The sequence below is a fragment of the Lethenteron reissneri genome, unplaced genomic scaffold, assembly GCF_015708825.2.
Source record: "Lethenteron reissneri isolate LAM-NWPU_2019-01 unplaced genomic scaffold, ASM1570882v1 scaffold_79, whole genome shotgun sequence".
In the NCBI taxonomy this organism is placed as follows: domain Eukaryota; kingdom Metazoa; phylum Chordata; class Hyperoartia; order Petromyzontiformes; family Petromyzontidae; genus Lethenteron; species Lethenteron reissneri.
This window is the reverse complement of record NW_026892318.1, coordinates 108,781-135,131: the sequence shown is the minus strand read 5'-3', so window position 1 is coordinate 135,131 and position 26,351 is coordinate 108,781. Positions and strand designations below refer to the sequence as shown.

General features: G+C 50.4%; 1 protein-coding gene and 1 long non-coding RNA gene across 7 annotated transcripts; one reads left to right on the top strand and one right to left on the bottom strand.

Annotated features, from left to right (window-relative positions):
* Positions 1-1,205: 1,205 nt before the first annotated feature.
* LOC133340132 (uncharacterized) lies at positions 1,206-8,509 on the bottom strand. 4 transcript variants are annotated; one of them, XR_009754845.1, is made up of 4 exons: positions 8,196-8,509; positions 6,149-6,272; positions 2,857-3,008; positions 2,049-2,221 (listed from the first exon to the last, which is right to left on the bottom strand). It is a non-coding gene; the product is annotated as an uncharacterized LOC133340132 (long non-coding RNA). The 4 variants fall into 4 exon arrangements; XR_009754846.1 differs by having other exon boundaries at positions 8,202-8,509; XR_009754844.1 differs by lacking the exons at positions 2,049-2,221; positions 8,196-8,509 and adding an exon at positions 1,206-1,343 and having other exon boundaries at positions 6,149-7,850.
* A 286-nt stretch (positions 8,510-8,795) lies between these two features.
* Positions 8,796-23,497, top strand: LOC133340134 (dual specificity tyrosine-phosphorylation-regulated kinase 4-like). Of its 3 annotated transcripts, none has more exons than XM_061548191.1 (13): positions 8,796-8,853; positions 10,868-10,934; positions 11,586-11,688; positions 13,254-13,402; positions 14,770-14,906; positions 15,871-16,017; positions 17,369-17,507; positions 18,639-18,720; positions 18,961-19,133; positions 19,988-20,048; positions 20,467-20,584; positions 20,918-21,070; positions 22,374-23,497. In XM_061548191.1, the coding sequence occupies exons 2-13, from the start codon at positions 10,929-10,931 to the stop codon at positions 23,182-23,184; spliced, it is 2,079 nt and encodes a 692-aa protein (XP_061404175.1). In that variant the 5' UTR covers positions 8,796-8,853; positions 10,868-10,928; the 3' UTR covers positions 23,185-23,497. The 3 variants fall into 3 exon arrangements, with proteins under 3 accessions (XP_061404175.1, XP_061404176.1, XP_061404174.1); XM_061548192.1 differs by lacking the exon at positions 8,796-8,853 and adding an exon at positions 9,440-9,516; XM_061548190.1 differs by lacking the exon at positions 8,796-8,853 and having other exon boundaries at positions 9,545-10,934.
* The last annotated feature ends 2,854 nt before the right edge of the window (positions 23,498-26,351 follow it).

The window sequence follows — 26,351 nt, the reverse complement described above, 5'->3', positions numbered from 1 at the left end:
GGGGCGTGAGCGAGTGGGTGAGCGAGTGGGTGAGCGAGTGGGTGAGCGAGTGGGTGAGCGAGTGGGTGAGCGAGTGGATGAGTGAGTGAGTTGTTGAATGAGTGGGTGAGCGAGTGGGTGAGTAAATGGGTGAGTGAGTGGAGGAGTGATATTCTGAGTTGGTGGTTGAGGGAGTGGGTTCTTAAGTGAGTAGAAGAGTGGATGAGTGAGTGGGTGAGTGAGTGATTGATCGATTGTGTGGGTGAGTGAGTAGGTAAGTGAGTTTCTGAATGAGTGGCTAATAGACTGGGCGAGTAGGTGAGTGGGTGAGAGAGAGTCTCCAAGTGAGTGGGTGAGTGAGTGGGTTGTTGAATGAGTGAATGGTTGAGTGAGTGGATGAGTGAATGAATGAAATTATTGAGTGGATGAGTTAATGGTTGCGAGTGAGTCGGTGGGTGGATGAATGAGTTTCGGAGTGAGTGGATGAGTGAGCGACTGAGTTTGTGAGTGAGTGAGTTGGTCAGTGAGTGGCTGAGCGAGTGGATGAGTAAGTAGGTCAGTGAATGGGTGCGGATAAGTGAGGTAGTTTTTAAGTAAGTGGGTCGGTGGTTGAGTGAGTTTCTGAATAAGTTAATGGGTGAGAGCTTGAGTGAGTCTGTGAGTGATTGAGTCTGTGAGCGAGTGAGTCTATGAGTGAGTCTATCAGAGAGGGAGTCTGTGACCGAGTAAGTAAGTGGGTGAATCTGTGCACGCATGGGTAAGTGGGCGAGTGAGTGCACGAGTGAGTGGATGAATTATTTTGTGAGTCAGTTTCTGAGGTGTGAGTGGGTGAGTTTACGAGTGATTCTGTGAGTGGATGCACGAGTGGGTGAGCAAGTGGGTGGGTAAATGGGTGAGCAAGTTCTTGAGTGAGTTTCTGAGTGAGCGGCTGAGTGAGTATGTGAGGGATTGGGTGAGCGCGTAAGCCTGCGAGTCGTTGAGTGGGTGGGTGCAAGAGTGGATGAGTCTGTGTGAGTCTATGTGTCTTTGTGCAAGTATATTGTCCGTGTTTCGACGGGTCTTTTTTGAGTTAATTGGTTTCTGTGCGAGTCAATGGGTCTGTGTGAGTCTATGCATCTATGTGCGAGTCTTTGGGTCTCTGTGTGGTGCACATAGCCTGGCATGTGAGTGGGGGGTACAGTACCCCTGTGCGTATGTGTGGCGGGGGCACCGTAACCCCGTGTGTATGTGGGTGGGGTACCGTAACCCTGTGCGAGGGGATCTCCCTGCCCCCACCCCCGGGGCAGAGGGAGGATCATGAAGGTGGACCCGGAAGTGCTCGGCTTGGGAGACAAACCATCCTCCTCCTGCTTCTTGTTGTTGTGCTGGGGGGGAGGGGGTGTGGAGAGGGAGGAAGGGAGGAGGAAAAGAGGAAACTAAACTATTTCAATTTTTCCAGGTAATGCCCATCGAGCGACACAGCTCTTCTTCAGAAGGGAAAATGCCACAAATGATAGGTCAACGAAGTGGCCTATCATCACGACGACATTTATAGAAACCAAACACTCTGAACGCGACCACGGGGAGAGAGAGAGACATGCAAACTCGAAATATACAGGTGTGAGGGTAGGGATCGAACCCACGACCTGTATAACAGGCGAGGTAGTTACGGGAGAAAGAAGAGAGATAGAGAGGCAGGGAAGGAGCGGGAGGTAGAGTGGGTGGGGGAGAGTGGGGGGAGACAGGGAAAGGGAGGAAGAGTGGGTAAAGGGAGGGGGGGAAATAAGTCAAGCTCAGTATTGCTTGCACTCACCATGATACAATCACCATCAAACTCACACTGTCACATACCATCACTCACATACTCACCATGATACTCACACATCCACATACACTCACCCTCATAAACACACCCCTACCATCCAACTCACAGACACGACATGATAGTCACACACTCAATCACCATTACTCACAAGCCCACAAACTCACAACGACAATGGCCGCCATTCGCCACTACGTGGCGGTAATGTCATCACAACAAACCAGGTGCCATGGGTTGACTGCTGTGCCATACTAGGTGCAGGAGGAGGACACGGGACAGACCCAGGTGACATGGGTTGACTGCTGTGCCAGGCTAGGTGCAGGAGGAGGTCATGGGACAGATACTGATGCTATGGGTTGACTGCTGTGCGACAATCCCACTTGGGCGACAGCCAAGGCCAAAGGTCGGAGTGCAGCCAGTAAACTCCTGAACCTGCACCACCTAGAGAGAAGGGGACATGGAGACACGGGGAGAGAAAGGAGGGAGACACGGGGAGAGAGAAGAGGGAGACACGGGGAGAGAGAGGAGGGAGACACGGGGAGAGAGAGGAGGGAGACACGGGGAGAGAGAGGAGGGAGACACGGGGAGAGAGAGGAGGGAGACACGGGGAGAGAGAGGAGGGAGACACGGGGAGAGAGAGGAGGGAGACACGGGGAGAGAGAGGAGGGAGACACGGGGAGAGAGAGGAGGGAGACACGGGGAGAGAGAGGAGGGAGACACGGGGAGAGAGAGGAGGGAGACACAGGGATAGAGAGAAGTGAGACACGGGGAGAGGGAGGAGGGAGACACGGGGAGAGAGAGGAGTGAGACACGGGGAGAGGAGGGAGCCACGGGGAGATAGAGGAGGGAGACACGGGGAAAGATAGGAGTGAGACACGGGAGAGAGAGAGGGGGAGACACGGGGAGAGAGGAGGGAGACACGGGGAGAGAGAGGAGGGAGACACGGGGAGAGAGAGGAGGGAGACACGGGGAGAGAGAGGAGGGAGACAAAGGAGGCACCTGTGGGCCAGGTGCCTCCTTTGTCTCCCCCCCACCACCGCCACTGCTGATGTGTCCACACCGTGCTTGGTTCTCACCTTCTTCTGGCTGAGTCGACGTAGAGGAGGCCCAGCCAGCGAGCCGCCACGAGCCACCGACGGTGGCCGTGAGCGGGAATCCAAATCAGCCTCTCGCCACCCACAATGCACAGCGCCGCCTCCACTCGCCCCGGCCTCAACGGAAGTAGCAGCTGGGGGGGGGTGAGGGGGGTGAGGGAGGACATGGGGGGTGGCACAGGGGGAGTTATGGGGTTGAGGGGTTATTCATAATAAAGGTGTATTTGGGTTAGTCTCCAACACACCGATGTGCTAAAATAGAAACTAATTGGCACTTTTTGTTCACGTGACAAACTTTATTAATTGGCTGTGTCGGGTGGTGACGGGTTTTAAGACACATTTATATTTACACGATCTTACTGCAAAAAAACCTTTATAATGGGATTGGAGAAAGTTAGGGGTTCAAAGGGTTAGGGGGTTGGATTTAGAGGCATAGGGGTTTAGTGGGTGAGGGGTTTAAGGGTTAAGGGGATTAAAAGGTTAGGGTGTTAAGGGTGAAGGGGATTAGAGGGTCATAGTTTTCAGAGTATAGGGGTTTTGAGGGTTAGGGGTAGAGGCTTACGTGTTTATAGGGTTAGGGTTTTAGGAATCTATGGGTCTGTGATTAACACTGAACCCTATGGGAGCCCCAGTGAGTAACACTCAACCCTATGGGAGCCCCAGTGATTAACAACGAAATCACGACGTTTCGGAGGCAACACAAGCTTCCGTCTTCAGGTGGCACAGCAAAATTACTGCTGTGACGGTGCCACCTGAAGACGGAAGCTTGTGTTGCCTCCGAAACGTTGAGATTTAATTTATTTTTTATTTTATTTTGTAACCTACGTGACTTTACCGAAAAAACCAAAGAATATGTACCCTTGCAGTCACGAAAACTTATTAACAACGAACCCTATGAGAGCCCCAGTGAGTAACACTGAACCCTATGGGAGACCCAGTGATTAACACTCAACCCTATGGGAGACCCAGTGATTAACACTCAACCCTATGGGAGACCCAGTGATTAACACTCAACCCTATGGGAGACCCAGTGAGTAACACTGAACCCTATGGGAGACCCAGAAATTAACACTCAACCCTATGGGTGGCCCAGTGATTAACACTGAACCCGATGGGAGACCCAGTGATTAACACTGAACCCGATGAGAGCCCAAGTGAGTCACACTTAACTCTATGGGAGACCCATTGATTAACACTCAACCCTATGGGAGACCCAGTGAGCAACACTGAACCCTATGGGAGTCCCAATGATGAACACTGAACTCTAAAACCACCCACTCCCAAGTGTAAGCGGGTGAGTGAGTTTCTGATTGAGTGGCTGAGAAAGTGGGTGAGTAGGTGATTTATTCAATGAGTGGATGAGTGGGTGAATGAGTGGTGAGTGAGTAGCTGAGTGAGTATCTGAGTGGGTTAGTGGGTGAATGAGTGGAGGATGAGTGAGCGAGTGAGTCTCCGAGTGAATGGGTGAGTGATTGAATTAGATAATGATTGACCGAGTTGCTGAATGAGTGAGTGACTGAAGGAATGAGTGGGGAAATGAGTGAATTGATGAGGGAGTGGGTGAGTAAATAAGAAAGTGAGCGAGAGAGTAGATGAGTGAGTTTTTGAGCGAGTGGATCAGTGATTGTAGGAGTTTCTAAGTGAGTGAATGAGTGATTTTCTGAGTGCATGAGTGAGCGAGTTAGTGAGTAAGCGTGGCTGATTGAGTAAATGAGTAGATAGGTTAGTGAGTGAGGGCGGATGAGGTAAAGGAGTTTTTGAGTAGGTGGTTTGGTGGTTGACTGAATTTCTGAATCGGTTAGTGGGTTAGTGAGCTTCTTCGTGCGTCTGTGAGTGAGTCTGAGTGAGTCTGTGAGTGAATGGTTAAATGAATGGGTGAGTGAGTCAGTGAGTGAATGCTTGCCTGAGTGAGTTTCTGAGTCAGTCTGTGAGTGAGTGGGTGAGCGAGTGGGTGAGCGAGTGGGTGAGCGAGTGGGTGAGCGAGTGGGTGAGCGAGTGGGTGAGCGAGTGGGTGAGCGAGTGGGTGAGCGAGTGGGTGAGCGAGTGGGTGAGCGAGTGGGTGAGCGAGTGGGTGAGCGAGTGGGTGAGCGAGTGGGTGAGCGAGTGGGTGAGCGAGTGGGTGAGCGAGTGGATGAGTGAGTGAGTTGTTGAATGAGTGGGTGAGCGAGTGGGTGAGTAAATGGGTGAGTGAGTGGAGGAGTGATATTCTGAGTTGGTGGTTGAGGGAGTGGGTTCTTAAGTGAGTAGAAGAGTGGATGAGTGAGTGGGTGAGTGAGTGATTGATCGATTGTGTGGGTGAGTGAGTAGGTAAGTGAGTTTCTGAATGAGTGGCTAATAGACTGGGCGAGTAGGTGAGTGGGTGAGAGAGAGTCTCCAAGTGAGTGGGTGAGTGAGTGGGTTGTTGAATGAGTGAATGGTTGAGTGAGTGGATGAGTGAATGAATGAAATTATTGAGTGGATGAGTTAATGGTTGCGAGTGAGTCGGTGGGTGGATGAATGAGTTTCGGAGTGAGTGGATGAGTGAGCGACTGAGTTTGTGAGTGAGTGAGTTGGTCAGTGAGTGGCTGAGCGAGTGGATGAGTAAGTAGGTCAGTGAATGGGTGCGGATAAGTGAGGTAGTTTTTAAGTAAGTGGGTCGGTGGTTGAGTGAGTTTCTGAATAAGTTAATGGGTGAGAGCTTTAGTGAGTCTGTGAGTGATTGAGTCTGTGAGCGAGTGAGTCTATGAGTGAGTCTATCAGAGAGGGAGTCTGTGACCGAGTAAGTAAGTGGGTGAATCTGTGCACGCATGGGTAAGTGGGCGAGTGAGTGCACGAGTGAGTGGATGAATTATTTTGTGAGTCAGTTTCTGAGGTGTGAGTGGGTGAGTTTACGAGTGATTCTGTGAGTGGATGCACGAGTGGGTGAGCAAGTGGGTGGGTAAATGGGTGAGCAAGTTCTTGAGTGAGTTTCTGAGTGAGCGGCTGAGTGAGTATGTGAGGGATTGGGTGAGCGCGTAAGCCTGCGAGTCGTTGAGTGGGTGGGTGCAAGAGTGGATGAGTCTGTGTGAGTCTATGTGTCTTTGTGCAAGTATATTGTCCGTGTTTCGACGGGTCTTTTTTTGAGTTAATTGGTTTCTGTGCGAGTCAATGGGTCTGTGTGAGTCTATGCATCTATGTGCGAGTCTTTGGGTCTCTGTGCGGTGCACATAGCCTGGCATGTGAGTGGGGGGTACAGTACCCCTGTGCGTATGTGTAGTGGGGGCACCGTAAGCCCGTGTGTATGTGGGTGGGGTACCGTAACCCTGTGCGAGGGGATCTCCCCGCCCCCACCCCCGGGGCAGAGGGAGGATCATGAAGGTGGACCCGGAAGTGCTCGGCTTGGGAGACAAACCATCCTCCTCCTGCTTCTTGTTGTTGTGCTGGGGGGGAGGGGGTGTGGAGAGGGAGGAAGGGAGGAGGAAAAGAGGAAACTAAACTATTTCAATTTTTCCAGGTAATGCCCATCGAGCGACACAGCTCTTCTTCAGAAGGGAAAATGCCACAAATGATAGGTCAACGAAGTGGCCTATCATCACGTCGACATTTATAGAAACCAAACACTCTGAACGCGACCACGGGGAGAGAGAGAGACATGCAAACTCGAAATATACAGGTGTGAGGGTAGGGATCGAACCCACGACCTGTATAACAGGCGAGGTAGTTATGGGAGAAAGAAGAGAGATAGAGAGGCAGGGAAGGAGCGGGAGGTAGAGTGGGTGGGGGAGAGTGGGGGGAGACAGGGAAAGGGAGGAAGAGTGGGTAAAGGGAGGGGGGGAAATAAGTCAAGCTCAGTATTGCTTGCACTCACCATGATACAATCACCATCAAACTCACACTGTCACATACCATCACTCACATACTCACCATGATACTCACACATCCACATACACTCACCCTCATAAACACACCCCTACCATCCAACTCACAGACACGACATGATAGTCACACACGCAATCACCATTACTCACAAGCCCACAAACTCACAACGACAATGGCCGCCATTCGCCACTACGTGGCGGTAATGTCATCACAACAAACCAGGTGCCATGGGTTGAGTGCTGTGCCATACTAGGTGCAGGAGGAGGAGGTCATGGGACAGACCCAGGTGCCATGGGTTTACTGCTGTGCCAGGCTAGGTGCAGCAGGAGGTCACGGGACAGATCCTGATACTATGGGTTGACTGCTATTAGATAATCCCACTCGGGTGACAGCCAAGGTCAAAGGTCAGAGTGCAGCCAGTCAACTCCTGACCCCTGAACATGGCCCATCCAGAAAGAAGAGAGGGGATGGAGACACGGGGAGAGAGAGCAGAGGTAGGAGGAGAGTGTGTGGAGGAAGCGAGAGCTCCTATAGAGATGCAGGAGGTAAAGATGGCCCAGAATCAATGACGACTGCAAGGTATGCTGGGAGGCAAGGTCATGTGACCACAGGGGCGGCAGTGCTGGTTGGAGCAATCGTTTTTGGAGCCGCATGGGCAGAGGACACGGAACGCATCCTTCATCCCAGCACCTGCACCAACCACAATCACCACCACAACTAAAACCAAAACCATAAAATAACCGCAACGATAATCATACCTCCAATTAGCACGGTCGGCTGGGTAGGGTGCGATTGAAGTTCAAAATAATACAACTACCATAACAACCATCATAACCACCTCCACCACAACTATGTCCACTACAACCACAACCTACACAATTATAACAAATATAACCAAACACCACAGCCGCACATATAACCACAAATTACACAACCACAATTATAACCACAACCTAAACCACCACAAGCACCACAACCAGAGCCACAACTACCATGACAACCAACATAACCATCTACACCACACCTGTAACCTCCACCACCACTACAACCACCTATACAACCAAAACTAAAGCCATGATCATCACAACCACCACCACCATCACAACCACCACCACCATAACTACCACCACAACCACCACCATAACCACCACCACAACCACCACCACCATCACAACCACCACCACCATAACTACCACCATAACCACCACCATAACCACCACCACAACCACCATAACCACCACAACCACCACAACCACCACAACCACCACCACAACCAAACAACAAAAACATTGACGCAGATACTACAATACCACTGCATAAATGGTCTGTATCCCTCTGTGGGTGAGTGAGTGGCTGAGTGGCTGGCTGAGTGGGTGGGTGAGTGAGTGGCTGAGTGGGTGAGTGGCTGAGTGGGTGAGTGGCTGAGTAGGTGAGTTAATGAGTGACTGAGTGGCCGAGTGGCTGAGTGTGAAATGGACTCGAACCTGCACCTCTGCATTGCAAGCCCAGTGAGCTCACGCCCCGCGTGTGTATCGGGGTAAAGTGCGGGCACGCCCAGCGTGGAAGAGTAGACCAAACACTCCACATCGCGGCATCTAGTCGAGGCCATTTCTGCCACGACAACAAATCCGCCCCTCCAGAGACACAAACAACTAAATGTAACTCATCCCATCAGCCACAATCTGGCAGTGCCTCTCCTCATCATCAGCATCAGCAGCAGGGCCGTGAACTCAGCAGGCGCCTCCTCTGCCCCCCCCACCACCGCCACTGCTGCTGCTGCTGCGTCCACAGCGTGCAAGGTGCTCGCCTTGTTCGGGCTGAGTCGACCTAGAGGAGGCCCAGCCAGCGAGCCGCCGACGGTGGCCGCGAGCGGGAATCCAAACCGTCCGCTCGCCACCCACAATGCACAGCGCCGCCTCCACTCGCCCCGGCCTCAGCGGAAGTAGCAGCGGGGGGAGGGGCGGGGCGAGGGGGGTGAAGGGGCGGGGCCAGGGGTTGGGCATGGGGGGGAGGGGCTCCGGTGGGGGGGGGGAGGGGCTTAGGTCTGCGACGTCATAGTGGGCGTGGTCACTTGGTACCGCCCCCTCGTGTCTCCCTCAGGCAGTTTGTCCGTTAGAGAGTCGGGGGGAGCATCTGGCGAAGGTGAGAAATGGTGTGAGTCTGTGTGTGTGTGAGTCTGTGTGTGTGTGTGAGTCTGTGTGTGTGTGAGTCTGTGTGTGTGAGAGTCTGTGTGTGTGTGAGTCTGTGTGTGTGTGAGTCTGTGTGTGTGTGAGTCTGTGTGTGTGTGAGTCTGTGTGTGTGTGTGTCTGTGTGTGTGTGAGTCTGTGTGTGTGTGAGTCTGTGTGTGTGTGAATCTGTGTGTGTGTGAGTCTGTGTGTGTGTGAGTCTGTGTGTGTGTGAGTCTGTGTGTGTGTGAGTCTGTGTGTGTGTAAGCCTGTGTGTGTGTGAGTCTGTGTGTGAGTCTGTGTGTGTGTGTGAGTCTGTGTGTGTGTGAGTCTGCGTGTGTGTGAGTCTGCGTGTGTGTGAGTCTGCGTGTGTGTGAGTCTGCGTGTGTGTGAGTCTGCGTGTGTGTGAGTCTGTGTGTGTGAGTCTGGTGTGTGTGTGTGAGTCTGTGTGTGTGTGAGTCTGTGTGTGTGTGAGTCTGCGTGTGTGTGAGTCTGTGTGTGAGTCTGGTGTGAGTCTGTGTGTGTGAGTCTGTGTGTGTGTGAGTCTGTGTGTGTGTGAGTCTGTGTGTGTGTAAACACAAAGGCGGCCGGGCGTGGTGCTGGCCACCCACCCCCTCGTGTGCCGTTCTGCCCTTCATAGGTACTGCTGGCTAACAGCACTTGCCCCAACAGTCTATTTCAGCTATAAGGGGGATCTTTATCTTTGTTGTTAGTGGTGGTGGTGTTGTTGGTGTTGATGGTGGTGGTATTGGTGGTGTTGATGGTGGTGGTATTGGTGGAGTTGGTGGTGTTGTTGGTGGTGGTCTTGGTGGTGTTGTTTGTGATGGTGGTGTTGTTGGTGGTTGTGGTGGTCGTGTTGGTGTGTTTGTGATGGTGTTGGTGGTGGTGTTGGTGGTGGTGTTGGTGATGTTGATGGTGGTGTTGATGGTGGTGTTGTTGATTGTGGTGTTGGTGGTTGTTGTGTTGGTGGTCTTGGTGGTGGTGTTGGTGTTGGTGGTGTTGATGGTGGTGGTATTGTTGGTGTTCGTGGTGTTGATGGTGGTGTTGTTGATTGTGGTGTTATTGGTGGTCGTGTTGGTGGTCTTGGTGGTGGTGTTGGTTGTGGTGATGTTAGTGGTGTTGATGGAGGTGATGTTGATGGGGGTGGTATTGGTGATGTTTTTGGTTATGGTGTTGATGGTGGTGATAGTCTTGTTGGTGGTGGTGGTGGTGGTGTTGGTGGTATTGTTGGTGATGGTGGTGTTGTTGATTGTACGATCCATCCTGGGTTTAACCAGGCTGGATTGTGTGAGGGGCTCACAAATGCTTGAAAGATCTGGAGACATTCCCACCAGTAAGTTCGTCCGGCAGGCAAGGCTGCATTGGCTGGGTCTTGTAGACCGCATACCCAAGCAGTTTATTTTGGTTGCATAAAGGGGGCTAAACGGGCACGACATGGGCTGTCAAAATATGGACTGATGCTGTATGGGAGGATGTGGAGCTGAGTGGACTTGCAGAAGACTGGTATCAGTGGTGTGGATAGCATCCTTCACGAGGAAGCTCGTGAAGGATCCTACCGGGCAGTAGGAGGCAGTCGCCTTCCAACAACAACTGAGGACAGAGGAGTGACGCTCACAACGAGTAGCGGATAAAATTCAACAAGTTGGCACAGTTGGGGATACAGCTGGTGTATCTACCAGTCATCTCAGCCAACCTTTGGAACCTGGGTCTATCCCGTGACGTCTTGTCAGCCTTCGACACTTCACGTGGACTAAAAGTGCACCTGGCCCGGCACAGGTGCCGTGGTGTCATCACCCCTACTTAGTGGCGAATGTCGGTTGTTGTTGTTTTTGTATTTCGTGTTGTGAGTGGTGATGATGTGAGTCTGTGTTGACAATGTGGGTTCATGGTGAGGATGTAAGCCCGCGTTGTGACTCATGTTGAGATCTGGGAGCCCTCACGCCCTCTCGACTCTTTGTGATCCTCGCCTTCGTCTCCTGCTCCGCACGCAGAGACCCGGACTGTGCGAGAGACGCTGTGAGATCTTTGCACCCTGCTCTGCAAGTTGCTACCATGGAGGTACGTGTGGCTCTTCGACTCGTGTGGTGAAGTATTGATGGACGTGTGCTCTCCACTCTGCGTGAGGCTACCTGTCGCCTATCCATATACCTGAGTGTACATCTACTTGCCTGCCTGAGTGTGTGTGCATCTATCAGAGTATCTCCCCCGAGATCCTGTCTGTGTACCTGCCTGTCTACACGTGAATAATCTACAGTACTTTTATTATCCACTACTGGATGAAGGCCTCCTTCCCTGAGTTCCTGCTACCCCTCATGATCCTGCAATGGCATAATCCACCAAGCACCGATTTTGTCGCTCCATCTTTCTGGAAGCTGTCCTCTCAAACGTGCTCCGATACTTGGCTGCAGCTCCGTTATTCTTCTTGACCATCGGCCATCGTTGTTCCTCCTGGCCGTGGCATGTCCTGGCCCAGCCCCACTTCTCTTATCAGTTTGAAGGATGCCACACGTGTCTCATTGTAAATCCAAGTGTGACATCAGATATTGACCAAATATCCCAACGCTGAGAACTGACACAACATCTTGGCAGGACCCTCCTGATTGTGGAGCCCGGGATCTCAGAGATCCTGGCTCAGTGCTCGCCTCCTGCGCTTTCCCCAACATCTTGCTAAAGTTTACGTGGTGGACCTTTGTCTTTGTGTGTGTGTAGATGAGCCGAGGTGGAGAGGCGAGGAGTAAGGGCGAATCTTGCACCACGTGGAGTGCGCTGTCCTCAGAGGGCAACGCCTCCATCTGCAGCAAATCACCGCAAGGTAAGGACAGTAATGAGGGACGTCACAGAGGGCCATGGTGAATGGTGGAACATCACAATGGCCATGATGCATGGTGGATGTCACAGTGACCGTGATGCATTGGAGATTTCATAGCGGCCATGTTGCATGGTGGATGTCACAGTGAACGTGATGCATTGGAGATTTCATAGCGGCCATGATGCATGGTGGATGTCACAGTGGCCGTGATGCATTGGAGATTTCATAGCGGCCATGTTGCATGGTGGATGTCACAGTGGCCGTGATGCATTGGAGATTTCATAGCGGCCATGCTGCATGGTGGATGTCACAGTGACCGTGATGCATTGGAGATTTCATATCGGCCATGTTGCATGGTGGATGTCACAGTGACCGTGATGCATTGGAGATTTCATAGCGGCCATGTTACATGGTGCATGTCACAGTGACCGTGATGCATTGGAGATTTCATAGCGGCCATGTTACATGGTGCATGTCACAGTGACCGTGATGCATTGGAGATTTCATAGCGGCCATGTTACATGGTGGATGTCACAGTGGCCGTGATGCATTGGAGATTTCATAGCGGCCATGATGCATGGTGCATGTCACAGTGGCCGTGATGCATTGGAGATGTCATAGCGGCCATGTTACATGGTGGATGTCACAGTGACCGTGATGCATTGGAGATTTCATAGCGGCCATGATACATGGTGGATGTCACAGTGGTCGTGATGCATTGGAGATTTCATAGTGGCCATGTTGCATGGTGGATGTCACAGTGGTCGTGATGCATTGGAGATTTCATAGCGGCCATGTTACATGGTGCATGTCACAGTGACCGTGATGCATTGGAGATTTCATAGCGGCCATGTTACATGGTGGATGTCACAGTGGCCGTGATGCATTGGAGATTTCATAGCGGCCATGATGCATGGTGAATGTCACAGTGGCCGTGATGCATTGGAGATGTCATAGCGGCCATGTTACATTGTGGATGTCACAGTGACCGTGATGCATTGGAGATTTCATAGCGGCCATGTTGCATGGTGGATGTCACAGTGGCCGTGATGCATTGGAGATTTCATAGCGGCCATGTTGCATGGTGGATGTCAGTGGCCGTGATGCATTGGAGATTTCATAGCGGCCATGATGCATGGGTGATATCTAGGTAGCCATGTTGCATGGGGGACTTCATGTTGGCAGTGTTGCATGCGGAACTTAATGGTAGCCATGTTGCATGGGGGACTGCATCATGGTGGCCATGTTGCATGGGGGTGATTATGTGTGCTCTGGCCTCAGCACATCACACGCTTTCAGATGCACTTCCGATATTAGGAAGCCACTGGAGCTATACACTTTTAAATCATCTAGATTGAAAACTACTTTCTTTAGAACTTTTCATGTTTAGAATAATTTTCCTTCCCCCGCGTATCCATTTGGCACCATTGCCTACGTACGGTGCAAAAGAAGTTCAACATACATACAGACATAACTGGTATTGGCCAAAACATCCCAATCCTGTAATATTTTCCTACAAATTGCTCAAGTTTGCGATCACACAGATGTTGTTATTCTCATGTCTGCAGAAATCCTGGCTCTCTTTGGCCCTCACTTGACCAACCGTGAGAAGCTAGAACTCGCAGCCATGCAGGAAGTGTGGTACTTTGCACTTTTCAACAAATCTCAGGGATTCAACAATGATGGATACGACGACTACGAACGAAATTACATTCTGGTGAGGCTCGCAACAAAACACCAGCTGTGGGGGCAGTCACAGGGCCCATCGGTAGCATGGTTTGTGGCTTCTTGTTATTGCACCTGAAGTACCAACCAGGGCTATCACACACACCAATGTACTTCAGAATCAGCATTTTTTATTGCGAGTAAATCCCATTGAGCTAAGAAGCTCTATTTTGAAGGGTGACTGAGCCAGCAGAAATCAGAACATTCCACAATGACAGATTTAAAAAAACGTAATCATTACAGAAAATATATTAGAAAATTACATTCTCACTTAAATCTTGACTTAAAGCTTTCGTGACTGCAGGAATTAATATTTTTTGGGTCTTTCGGTAAAGTCACGTAGATAGGTTCAAAGAAAATAACAAAAAACTAAAACTACAACGTTTCAATCGCAACAAAATCGGTCGACTTCAGGAAAAGGGGGGTTTGCTTCCAAAGGCAAACTGTTTATTAGGGTTTGAAATGGGCATTGCCCAAATGTCAGCAGCCAATATTAATGCAAGTGGTGGACAGCAAACCCGACAGTTTCAGATCTGCCTGATGTTCGTGAACATAAGTCAAATCCGAAACTAGGTAGGATCTGAAACACTGTAGGACCAATACCTCAGCCGTGGCTGATCATTGTTTTAATGCGGTGGGCTCACATGAAATGTATTTCTCTAAGACGAAGGTACTTTGCAAGCCCACTGGCTATCAACAAAGATTCATTCATGAAGCCATCCATTTTAATCGACACAGACACAATTTAAACCGAGAAGATGGGTGCAAACTGAGTAATCATTGGAAGGACATTATCAACCAGTTTAAGTCATAACTGGCTGTGATCTTCCCATCCTACCACCTTCTGATGATAGTTGTGCTTTTTGCCCATTTCAAACTTGCGCTTTCACACTAACACAGCCACTTTGAGTGCCGACCCCTCGGTTGTGGCTCTGCAATATCCCATTAACATACTAAACTGTCATTAACATGATCATTTTCACCCGGCAACCCGTGATTGTTTTTTGTTATTTTCTTTCAATCTATGTACGTGACTTTACCGAAAGATCTTCTTGGTTCTTTCGGGAAAGTCACGTAGAAGGGAAATAATAAAATAATAAAAATAAAACATAATAAAATAATTCTCACGACGTTTCGGCCACAACGCAAACAGCCGTTCTCAGGTGAAGAACAGGTCTGTCAGAAAGACAGCGTCTGAATGAAACACCACCAGGCTTGGCAGCGTATATTTAATCTGGGTTAGAGGGGGAAGAGCGCCTTGACAAAGGAATTTGCATATTCCAAAGAATATACATTCTCGCTTCTTAAACTTTGTGATTTTAATTATATTCACTTTAAACGATTGTACCTTTTGTGCAGTTCCGGCATGAGCACCTCCGCTATCGCTATGAGGTGCTGAAGAAGATTGGAGAAGGAGGTCAAGGCCAGGTGATCCAGTGCCTTGATCACAAAAGGAACATCCTGGTGGCCATCAAGATCCTGGTGTCACCATCGAGGTAAGACTTCAGAGCCGCACCGTCACGAGGCCGATATTGTTGTTAAGTCCGTTGCCATGGGCAGCCGTGCGATGCAGCGGTGACACTCGTACATCAAAGCGAGAAGGGGGGCCTGGGTTCGACTCCTGATTCGGGTGCTCTGCTGTATGGAGTTTGCATGTTCTACCCCTGTTCTGCATCAGTTCCTTCTGGGTTCTCAGATTTTTCCTTCCTAAAGCTTAAAATACACACACACAGTGTAAACTAATATTGGGGCAAAACATCCCATTGCTGAAAGATTACCTGCACATTACGGGAATTCCTCATTTAATGCTGTAGATACATTCCTGAAAAGTTCCGCGTTCAGCAAAAAAGTATTGAGCGAAAGTAATTTCCCCATAAATAATGTAATAATAATGTTTGGCGAGATACAATGCACTCATACACCTTGAGATGACGAGACAAATAACTGAGGGTATGCCGTCACGTTACTTTATCATTGCGAGTAATGTATCATTGCAGCTCAAGAAAGTAGTTTGTTGTCGACTACTCACAGATCGTGTTATAACGGGCGGGTTCCGTGCTTTAACAGGCGTGTTCTACGTTATGAGAAGCGTTCCGTGTTGCAATGGGCGCGTTCGTGTTATTACGGGCACATTCCGCGTTATGCGAAAAGTGTGCCCGAATGGAAGAGGCATATTGAAGTGAGAATGCGTTGTGTTAACATGCGTTTGCATTTAGATTTCTCAAATGACCAATCCGATTTGAATGGTTCTTCACTTCCAAATCCTATTGGGTGCCCTACGTCGGCTCCTGCTCCCTCTGTGGGAGCTCCTCACCAATGATAGTCGAGTGTGCTACTGGAACCCCTGGTGCTGTTAGACCTGGTGAATTCATATTGAATTATTTTATTGTGAGTAGAATTTGGCTCTGGATATCCCTAAAGAAAATGTAGGCTCTTCATTTGTGGACTTCCTCTGTGCAGCTCCAAGCAAGAAACATACCAGAAGATGGAGCTCCAGATAGCTCTGGAACTTCAGGACGAGGGCAGTGATGAAGATTTCAACGTCATCAAAGTCCTGAACATATTTCATTTCAGAGGACACTACTGTATCGTCATGGAGCTGTTGAAGTATGTACTGCATGCCCCCCCCCCCCTCCGCCAATAACGTGGTTAACTAACTTAACAAACTTTCGTTATTTTTTAGAAGCGACCAGACCACAAATAAAAGCTTAACAAAGTAGCATTTTTGTTCCTGGTTATTTCGGTAAAGTCACGTAGACAGACTCTGTCTCCCCGACAGACCTGTTCTTCACCTGAGGACGGCTGCTTGCGTTGTGGCCGAAACGTCGTGAGAATTATTTTATTATGTTTTATTTTTATTATTTTATTATTTCCATTCTACGTGACTTTACCGAAAGAACCAAGAAGATGAATCCCTGCAGTCACAAAAGCTTTAAATCGAAAAGTAGCATTTTGATTATAAATGTGGAGGAGAAAACGAGTGGACCCACAGAAAAATCCACGTACCCACGGGGAGAACATGCAAACTCCAAATGTACAGGCATCACGGTCGGGATCAAACCTAGGACCTCCTCCATACCAGGCGGGGGAGATGTCATCTCGCCACCGCGGCAAGCTGTTAATTCTTAATTTTGGAGCTTTCGTGACTGCAGGAATTACTCTTTGGTTCTTTCGGTAAAGCCACGTATAAAGATAAAATAATAAATTAAATAACAGCATACGACGTTTCGATTGCAACACAAGCAATCATCATCAGGTATAAATGAAATAGCAACTAAAATCGAACCAGAAAACTAGACAGACATATGTATCTTGGTGATATCTGTCTGCTTATATGTCTGTCTATAGTTTTCTGGTTAGATTTTTGTTGCTATTTCATTTCATTTATACCTGATGATGATTGCTTGTGTTGCAATCGAAACGTCGTATGCTATTATTTAATTTATTATTTTATCTTTATACGTGACTTTACCGAAAGAACCAAAGAGTAAGCTGTTAATGTTGAGATGCCCACGCCACCACCCCTGCATTGTAATCCTGTGGAGCTGCCATGTGCCACGGGTGCATTGGAGGCCACTTGTCTTTTCTCCATTAGCCCTGCCACTTTCACCAACCCACGCCTCCACTCAATCAGCAGGGTGGCTGCATGGCAGTGGTGATGCTTGTGCCTCTCGGCGAAAATCCCGAGCTTCTGTTCTGTGTGGAGTTTTTATCTTCTCCCAATGGATAACCCTCGACCACCCGGCAACAAAGCCAATAAAATCAAGTTGTCAAGTGGGCAGATATGCCAACTGATTTGGTTTATGGGCAAATTGACTACCTCAACCCACACTATAACTCTTAATATTGGCACATGAACGTACAATATGAACATGATTATCGTTATCAGAATCAGTGCAGCATTGTAGCGGATGGTACTGATGCTGTGTTTTTGTTGCTGCTTCTGCCTCTCTCACAGGGAGAGCCTTCATGAAGTGATTAGAAATGCGGGGCTCCGGCGGCTGGACATGGCGATGGTGAAAACCTACACCAGGGGCATCCTCAAGTTCTTGCGCCACATCAATTCCAGGAAAATCGTCCACGCGGACATCAAGCCTGTGAGTGGACACAGCGTTCAGCTTTCACTTTGGTGCAGAGGTGTATCTTTATTGGGGACTTGTTCCACAGAGAAAACCGGCCATGTTGGTCACAGGGTCGATATGTTAGCTCTGCCCATCTCACTGGAAGGAGGCAGGGCCATGCTCCTCTGGTGAATGTGATCTGGTATGAATTAAACTATCGTGTAGAGTCGTGTCGCTCTTGGGGACTCACCAGAGAGAAAACCGGCAACGTTGATCAGAGTTGCCCCAAACCCTGGGAGACACGAAACGGAGTCAAACAGAACTTTTTTTTAAAACGTGCGAAATGTGCATTTTGGCCTGACAACTGCTCGTTATCGAATTCCAATCTGCAAATTGAAAACGTCCAAAGACAAAGGTGCAGTGGAAAGCGTCACGGAATCCGTGCACTCTCTTGTGCGTGGCTTTTTGTCTGTAACTCGTTAACGGGCACTCATCCAGCTGTGAGCTCCATGCAGCTCTCCTGTTGGAGCAACGGCAATCGGTTGTCAATAGAGCCACCCCCCTTTAATCTGATGGTGCCTGAGAGTGCTTTGAACGTGACACGCCTCTACTCACATCTACAATTTCGACGCATCTTCTTGGTTCGTTCGGTAAAGTCACGTAGAAGGGAAGTAATAAAATAATAAAAATAAAACATAATAAAACAATTCTCACGACGTTTCGGCCACAACGCAAGCAGCCGTCCTCAGGTGAAAACCAGGTTTCGGCGACAACGCAAGCAGCCGTCCTGAGGTGAAAACCAGGTCACCTGAGGACGGCTGCTTGCGTTGTGGCCGAAACGTCATGAGAATTGTTTTATTGTTGAATTTTTATTATTTTATTACTTCCCTTCTACGTGATGACTTTACCGAAAGAACCAAGAAGATGAATCCCTGCAGTCACGAAAGCTTTAAATCGAAATTTAATTTTGACACATTTGAAAGGGGCACCGCCCAGTGACAGCTGTCATAAAACAGCGAATATTGCTCTTGACTGACGCTTGTCGACAGCGCTATGCCTCATCTAGTACCCCTGTTTAGCGTGTGTCGTGGTATGTGATTGATCCACTGCTGGCTGAATGATATCGGCATAACCTCTGAGTTTGAATTCATTCTACCCCTCCTCCAGGAAAATGTTCTCGTCAAAGACACCGTGACTGGCACCGTGAGGATCACGGACTTTGGCACGAGCTTTTTCGTGGAAAGTCAACGTGAGTGACCTCACCTGGGTGTGTGAGTGTCTGCGTGTGGGTGTCTGTATGGCTGTCTTTATGCATGGGTCTCGCTGCGTCCGTGTGAGTGTCTATATGTCAGTGTCTGTCTGAGTGTGTCTGTGTGTGAGTATCTGAGTGTCTGTAAATGTGACTGTTTATGTGCATGATGATGATGCTGTTTAAGACACAGTGTGTACACACGCACATATGTTTGTTGTCCTTGTGATTTTTGTACAGCTATGAATGTTGGTGGCACCCTAGAATACTTGGCTCCGGAGCTGTTGCTGGGCTATAGCTTGACATGTGGAGTGGATATGTGGGCGCTGGGCTGCACGGTGGCGGAGTTGGCGACGGGCAGGGAATTATTCCGGTCCAACAGCCACGAAGATCACCTCCCGCGCTGCATAGAGGTATTTCCCACACGGCGTCTGTCCGCTCGTGATCTCCCTCTCTCTCCTTGGAGTCGTGGGCTATGGGGGTGGCAGGAGGGGGGGTGGCCAATTGGTGATCTGTGAATACCGGCCGTCGTATGTTGCGTGTACACGTGTGTGTCTTGTTTGTGTGGGGGAGCGGTAGCGTAGCGGTCAGCCTGCTGTGCTAGAAACCGAGTTTGATTCCAGCTCATGGGCAACACCAGTGACGATTGTCTGAACTGGTCCTGGGCCTCCTCTAGTTCGAGTCAGCCTCAAATGAGTACCTGGTGGAGTGTGTAAAGTACCTGGGTTAATTCTAGATTTGAAGCTTTCGTGACTGCAAGGATTCACATTCTTAGGTTTTTTCGGTAATCACGTAGGTAAAAAATAAAAAAATAATGAAAGTAAAAATAAAATAAAAATCACGACGTTTCGGAGGCAACACAAGCTTCCGTCTTCAGGTGGAACATTCACAGCACGATAGCTGTATCAAGTGAGAGAAATTCCAAGAAACAGTCCTTGTATATATACTGGTTGAGGGTGGGAGGAGCCAAGGTAGTCCCTGAATATTATTTTTGTGAGGTTCGGTGCGGCTGAAGCACGCTGTTAGGAATGAGCCTTTGTTGTGTAAACTAGGTGCGGATGATGTAAAGGTGCGTGTTAAAGGGACTGAGCCTTTTTGTTATGTAGAGATGATGCGGCTGAAATCAGCCGCCACTCCTGTCTCTCTGTGCCACAGTGCTGGCCCTCAACAAACGCTGCTAATTTTGCTACTCGATCTAACAGCACTTGTCCCGACAGTGTGCCGAAGCTATACGGGTGACCTTTGTCTTCATGTCAACCATGTGCAGATTCTGGGGATGCCTCCAAGGTACATGGTGAATGGAGCACCCGACAGAACGCAGTTCTTTGGTGAGTTGAAGCGTGGGGTGAATGACAGACCGGATTCAGTTTTAGGGTGTGGCCTCAGGCTGTTGTTATTTTGTTTTGGAGGGGGCGTCTTTGTATTTTACATTACTTGGGTATGTGGGTGGGTAAATGGGTGTGTGGGCAAGTGGATGGGTATGTGGGTGAGTAGGCGAGTAGGTTGGTGGGTAATTGGGCGAATGGGTGAGTGGTTGGGTGAGTGGGTCAGCGAGAGGGTGGGTGGGTGGGTAGATGAGTGGGTGGGTGAGTGGGTAGGTGGATAGGTGAGTGAGCGATTGGGTAGGTGGAAGAGTGTATGGGTGGGTAGGTGGATGAGTGGGTTGATGAATCGGTCAGTAAGTGGGTAGATGGGCGATGTGGTGGTTGGTGACTTCGTCTCTTCCGCTGTGCATGGATCCTGCAGACCATCGGGGGAAGATGTTCTGCCCAGGCAAGAAAAGGGTTCCGGGGAGCTTCCCACTTCACAGGGTGCTCAAAAGCGATGACCCGGAGTTTGTCGAATTCATCAGCTCCTGTTTGCGGTAAGAACCACCCACCACTCCCACCCCCTCCCCACGAGGATTCCCCCCTCCAATTGATTGGCGACCGCTCTCCACCGATCACCAGGAAGATGTGGAGCTGAGTGGACCTGCCAATAAGCGGTACCACTGGCCCTCTGTGGAGTTAGCCCTCTGTAGAGGAGTGGGAGGTCTGTCCAAGCCGCTGCTGGGCATCAGAGGACTGCCACTGCTACTGTGGCTTCCGCTGCTGCTGTGCATTCCTGGACCTCGTGGGAGAAGGGAAGGAACATCAAAGCTCTCACCATGCCTCTCTCACCACGTGGCCGCGTGTGTCCCCCGTGCATCTCTCAACAGATGGGATCCGAATTGTCGTATGACGCCAGTGCAGGCGCTGGCTCATAACTGGCTCCGGACTGCGGCCACCAGCACCACCACGGCCAGCAAAGCCACCACCACCACCGCTGCTGCTCCTGGCAGTGTGAAGCACTCTGGAGCTGCTGAGCGACGGTAAGCCACCATCTGCTTGTCCAGTGGTCATGGCAGTCTATAGGGGGGTGCGGGGCCTGGAGCAAGTTACACCGTGTGGGCTTACGAATCGTGGAGAAATCCTCCTCTTTCGGTCTTAAATAGAGTGATAAATGTGATGTCATCACTTGTGAGCCAATCTGGAGCGATAGCCTACGTGTTAAACGGAAGTATTACGCCTGACACCGTGACATCGAACCGCAGGGCCCCCCAAAGCGCGGGGCCCGGGGTGGTCACCCCCTGTACACCGTACCCGGGGGACGACTCTGCTCCTGTGTGTGTGTGTGTTTAATATCTAGTTATCTTCATTGCTACTACTTCTACGCTTATTTAGCCAGCAATAGCCTCACTCAGTCTCAATACTTTTTTCAGGAGGGTCCTGCCAAGTATTTTGCAGTACAGAACAAATGTACTGCTACTGTACGATCCCAATTGAGTTATTTGGAGGTTCAATTTACAACACTGGTGGAGATGTCCATCCAACACTGGTTGCACAGCGTGTTTGTGAGGGTTCAGTTGCCAAACCCAGAGGAATGGAAGTGAAATTTTAATTTGCAATTTTATTGAAGGATTGTGTTGTCTTGGTGTGGTGTGAGGCTGTTTTTGTTGCTGTTTCACTGCGTTGCACAAGCTTGCATTTAGTGTTGAAAAACTGACAGGATTTTATTTACTTAAGCCATTTGTATTTATACGCTTTTTTTGGTATACTTTGGACTCCTTTTGTTTTGTTTGTTGTTATAACCTGCTGACCCTGTGACTTGACTGGACATCTGTGAAAGAAGAGCTTCATAGCTCATCAGACTCCTCTTCATCCAGTTTAAAGAAAGATTCTGATTCTGGGAACCCATGCAGGGGGGGGGGGGGGCAGGCAGGGTAGGGTGGTTGGTAGAACACACTCCACATTCCACACGGAAAAAGTGGCCCACGTATGGGAATCAAACCCAGGTCCTCTCTGGCTGTGAGTTCCAGCCAAAGAGAACGTGTAGATTCGGTTATATACGGATTTATTTTTCCATAATTGGTTTCTGGGTGAGGACAGATAATGAAGCGGCAACATCTTTCCCAAGTTGCCCTTCATCCACTGAGACACCGCCAGACTAATGCCCATTTTGTAACCAGACTCACGGTGGGCAAAGGTATGCTGCATTATTGCGGCACTGTTAATTAGCTGGGTTAATCTTCTGCGGCACACAGTTAGTCCACCCATAGACGATGGGGGGGATGGGGGGGACTGATTTCTGCTGGAGCAGGAAGTTGGAACGGTGTCGTGCGCATCTCTTCACAGAGTGGAGCCGGCACAGCGCCCATCCTCCTTGCTCGCCCAGGCCTCTAAAGAGAAGTTGAAGGTTGTGGAGGAAGAAGAGACCATGGTGGAGGAGCTGGTGGTGCTGGAGGAGGAGGAGACTCTGGTGGAGGAGTTGGTGGTACAAGAGGAGACTCTGGTGGAGGAGTTGGTGGTACAGGAGGAGACCCTGGTGGAGGAGTTGGTGGTACAGGAGGAGACGCTGGTGGAGGAGTTTGTGGTACTTGAGGAGACGCTGGTGGAGGAGTTGATGGTACAGGAGACGCTGGTGGAGGAGTTGGTGGTACAGGAGACGCTGGTGGAGGAGTTGGTGGTACAGGAGACTCTGGTGGAGGAGTTGGTGGTACAGGAGACTCTGGTGGAGGAGTTGGTGGTACTTGAGGAGACGCTGGTAGAGGAGTTGGTGGTACAGGAGACCCTAGTGGAGGAGTTTGTGGTACAGGAGACGCTGGTGGAGGAGTTGGAGATACAGAAGGAGACCCTGTTGGAGGAGTTGGTGGTACAGGAGACTCTGGTGGAGGAGTTGGTGGTACAGGAGACTCTGGTGGAGGAGTTGGTGGTACTTGAGGAGACGCTGGTGGAGGAGTTGGTGGTACAGGAGACTCTGGTGGAGAAGTTGGTAGTACTTGAGGAGACCCTGGTGGAGGAGTTGGTGGTACAGGAGACCCTGGTGGAGGAGTTGATGGTACAGCAGGAGAAGAGGAAGCAAGGGAGCCTGGCCCGCATAGGGAGAGCCATCCGCTCACTCCTCCGACGTGTGCTGCTTTGTGGTGGCCGGTCCACTGCACAGTAGGGGTGGTAGAGGTGGTGGATTGGTGTGAACCCTGACGACTTTCACCACACTCAAAACACTCACCCTGCACCCAACCACCCTGTGATACCCTGCACCCACCACCCACACCTTGCACCCACCCAGTCCTTGATACCCCGCACCCACCACACACACCCTGCATCCACCACACTCACCCTGCACCCACCAGACTCACCCTGCACCCACCACACACACCCTGCACCCACCCAGTCAGTGATAACCCGCATCCACCACACACACCCTGCACCCACCACACTCACCCTGCACCCACCACCCACACCCTGCATCCACCCACCCTGTGATACCCTCCACCCACCACCCACACCCTGCACCCACCACACTCACCCTGCACCCACCACCCTGTGATACCCTGCACCCACCACACACACCCTGCACCCACCACGCACATCCTGCACCCACCACACACACCCTGCATCCACCACGCACACCCTGCATCCACCAGACTCACCCTGCACCCACCCACCCTGTGATACCCTCCACCCACCACACACACCCTGCATCCACCACGCACACCCTGCATCCACCAGACTCACCCTGCATCCACCCACCCTGTGATACCCTCCACCCACCACACACACCCTGCACCCACCACACACACCCTGCATCCACCACACTCACCCTGCACCCACCAGACTCACCCTGCACCCACCACACACACCCTGCACCCACCCAGTCAGTGATAACCCGCATCCACCACACACACCCTGCATCCACCACGCACACCCTGCATCCACCAGACTCACCCTGCACCCACCACACACACCCTGCACCCACCCAGTCAGTGATAACCCGCATCCACCACACACACCCTGCACCCACCACACTCACCCTGCATCCACCCACCCTGTGATACCCTCCACTCACCACACACACCCTGCACCCACCCACCCTGTGATACCCTCCACTCACCACACACACCCTGCACCCACCACACACACCCTGCACCCACCACCCACACCCTGCATCCACCCACCCTGTGAAACCCTCCACTCACCACACACACCCTGCACCCACCACACACACCCTGCACCCACCACACACACCCTGCACCCACCCACCCTGTGATACCCTCCACTCACCACACACACCCTGCACCCACCACACACACCCTGCACCCACCACCCACACCCTGCATCCACCCACCCTGTGAAACCCTCCACTCACCACACACACCCTGCACCCACCACACACACCCTGCACCCACCACACACACCCTGCACCCACCACACACACCCTGCACCCACCACACACACCCTGCACTCACCCACCCTGTGAAACCCTCCACCCACCACCCACACCCTGCACCCACCCACCCTGTGAAACCCTCCACTCACCACACACACCCTGCACCCACCACACACACCCTGCACCCACCACACACACCCTGCACCCACCCAGTCCGTGATACCCTCCACCCACCACCCACACCCTGCACCCACCCACCCTGTGAAACCCTCCACTCACCACCCACACCCTGCACCCACCACACTCACCCTGCACCCACCACACTCACCCTGCACCCACCACACACACCCTGCACCCACCCAGTCCGTGATACCCTCCACCCACCACCCACACCCTCCACCCACCACCCACACCCTGCACCCACCCTGTGATACCCTCCACCCACCACACACACCCTGCACCCACCCACAGCGTGATACCCACTACCCAACATACTCCACACAGAGGGTTAGTGGTTTAAGAGGGTTAGGGGTTTAGGGGTATAGGGATTTAGGGCTATAGGGCTTTAGAGGGTGATGGGTTTAGAGGGTTGGAAGTTTAGAGGGTTCGATACTTATTGGACTAAGTTTATGGGTTGACAGGTTTAGAGGATGATTGGTTTAAGGGTTTAGAGGGAGGGTTTTAAAGGGTAAGGGGTTTAGAGGTTTAGGTGTTTAGATGGCTATTGTTTTAGGGGTTTAGGGACTTAAAGAGTTAGGGGTTCAGAGGGTTAGGGTTTTAGAAGGTTAGGGTTTAGAATATTATGGGTTAAGAGATTTAAATAGTTAGGTGTTTAAAGGTTTAGAGGCTTTATGGGTTTCGATATGTAGAGGTTTAGTGGTTTAGAGAGTTAGAAATTTAGAAGGTTATAGGTTTTAGAGTTTAGGGTTTTTTTAGGGGTTTAGTTTCGGGGTTCAGAGGTTTAGGGTTTTATGGTATAGGTGCTTCGAGGGTGAGGGGTTTAGAGGGTTAGGAGTTAATTGGGTTAGGGTTTAGAAGATTATGAGTTTAGAGAGTTAGGTGTTTAAGAAGTTTAGAGAGTGTATGGGTTTTGATTGTTAGATGTTTATTGGTTTGGGGGGTTTGGATTTTAGAAGGTTATAAGTTTAGGGATTTAGATGTTTGGGGTTTAGGAGATTTGGGTTTTCGAAGTTTAGGGGTTTTGAGGGTTAGAGGTTTATAGGGTATTGAGGTTTAGGGGTTAGGAGTGTAGAGGATTTAACACCTAGACTTTCACAACTAATATTATCCATAATAAAGGTTTTTTTGGGTTATTCCAACACATCAGTGTGCTAAAGGAGAAACGAATTGGCACTTTTTGTTCATGTGACAAACTTTACTAATTGGTCTTTGGTTCTTTTGGTAAAGTCACGTAATTAGAAATAAAATAAAATAAATCACGACGTTTCGATCGCAACACAAGCGGTCGTCATCAGGCAAAGGAGTCAGCCTCTAAACGCAGACAGTTTATAAGGGTTTGGGATGAGCGTAGCCTAAGTGTATCAACAGCACCAGGAGCATGGGCGGTGCACGAGTGCCAATGAAGCAACAATGCCAATGCAGCAACAATGCCAATGCAGCAACAATGCCAATGTAGTGGGCGAGAGAGCTGCTATGGCAAGATGTTATATTGGTAAGAAAGAGTAGAGGAGCAAGTGGGGAGAGAGAGAGGGGGGATAGGGGTATGAGGGGGCGCTGCATTACCGTTAAGGGGAGAGAGGACGTGAAGCTTGGGGGAAGTGGGTGGGAGGCTGGGAACGCTGGGGATGCGGGGGGGAAATAACTCCGAAAAATAGACTAGTACCCGGCAGATATGATAGAACAACCATGAACAATTAAGGTTTTACCTGGTTAATAACATCCTTCCAATGATTGCTCAATTTGTATCCATCTTCTCAGTTAAA

Bases quoted from the DNA above. Each gene is read 5' to 3' on its own strand.
- LOC133340134 (XM_061548191.1), top strand. The intron at 18,721-18,960 runs GTGAGTGACCTC...ATTTTTGTACAG, and splicing joins CTTTTTCGTGGAAAGTCAAC to CTATGAATGTTGGTGGCACC. The intron at 20,585-20,917 runs GTAAGAACCACC...ATCTCTCAACAG, and splicing joins TTCATCAGCTCCTGTTTGCG to ATGGGATCCGAATTGTCGTA.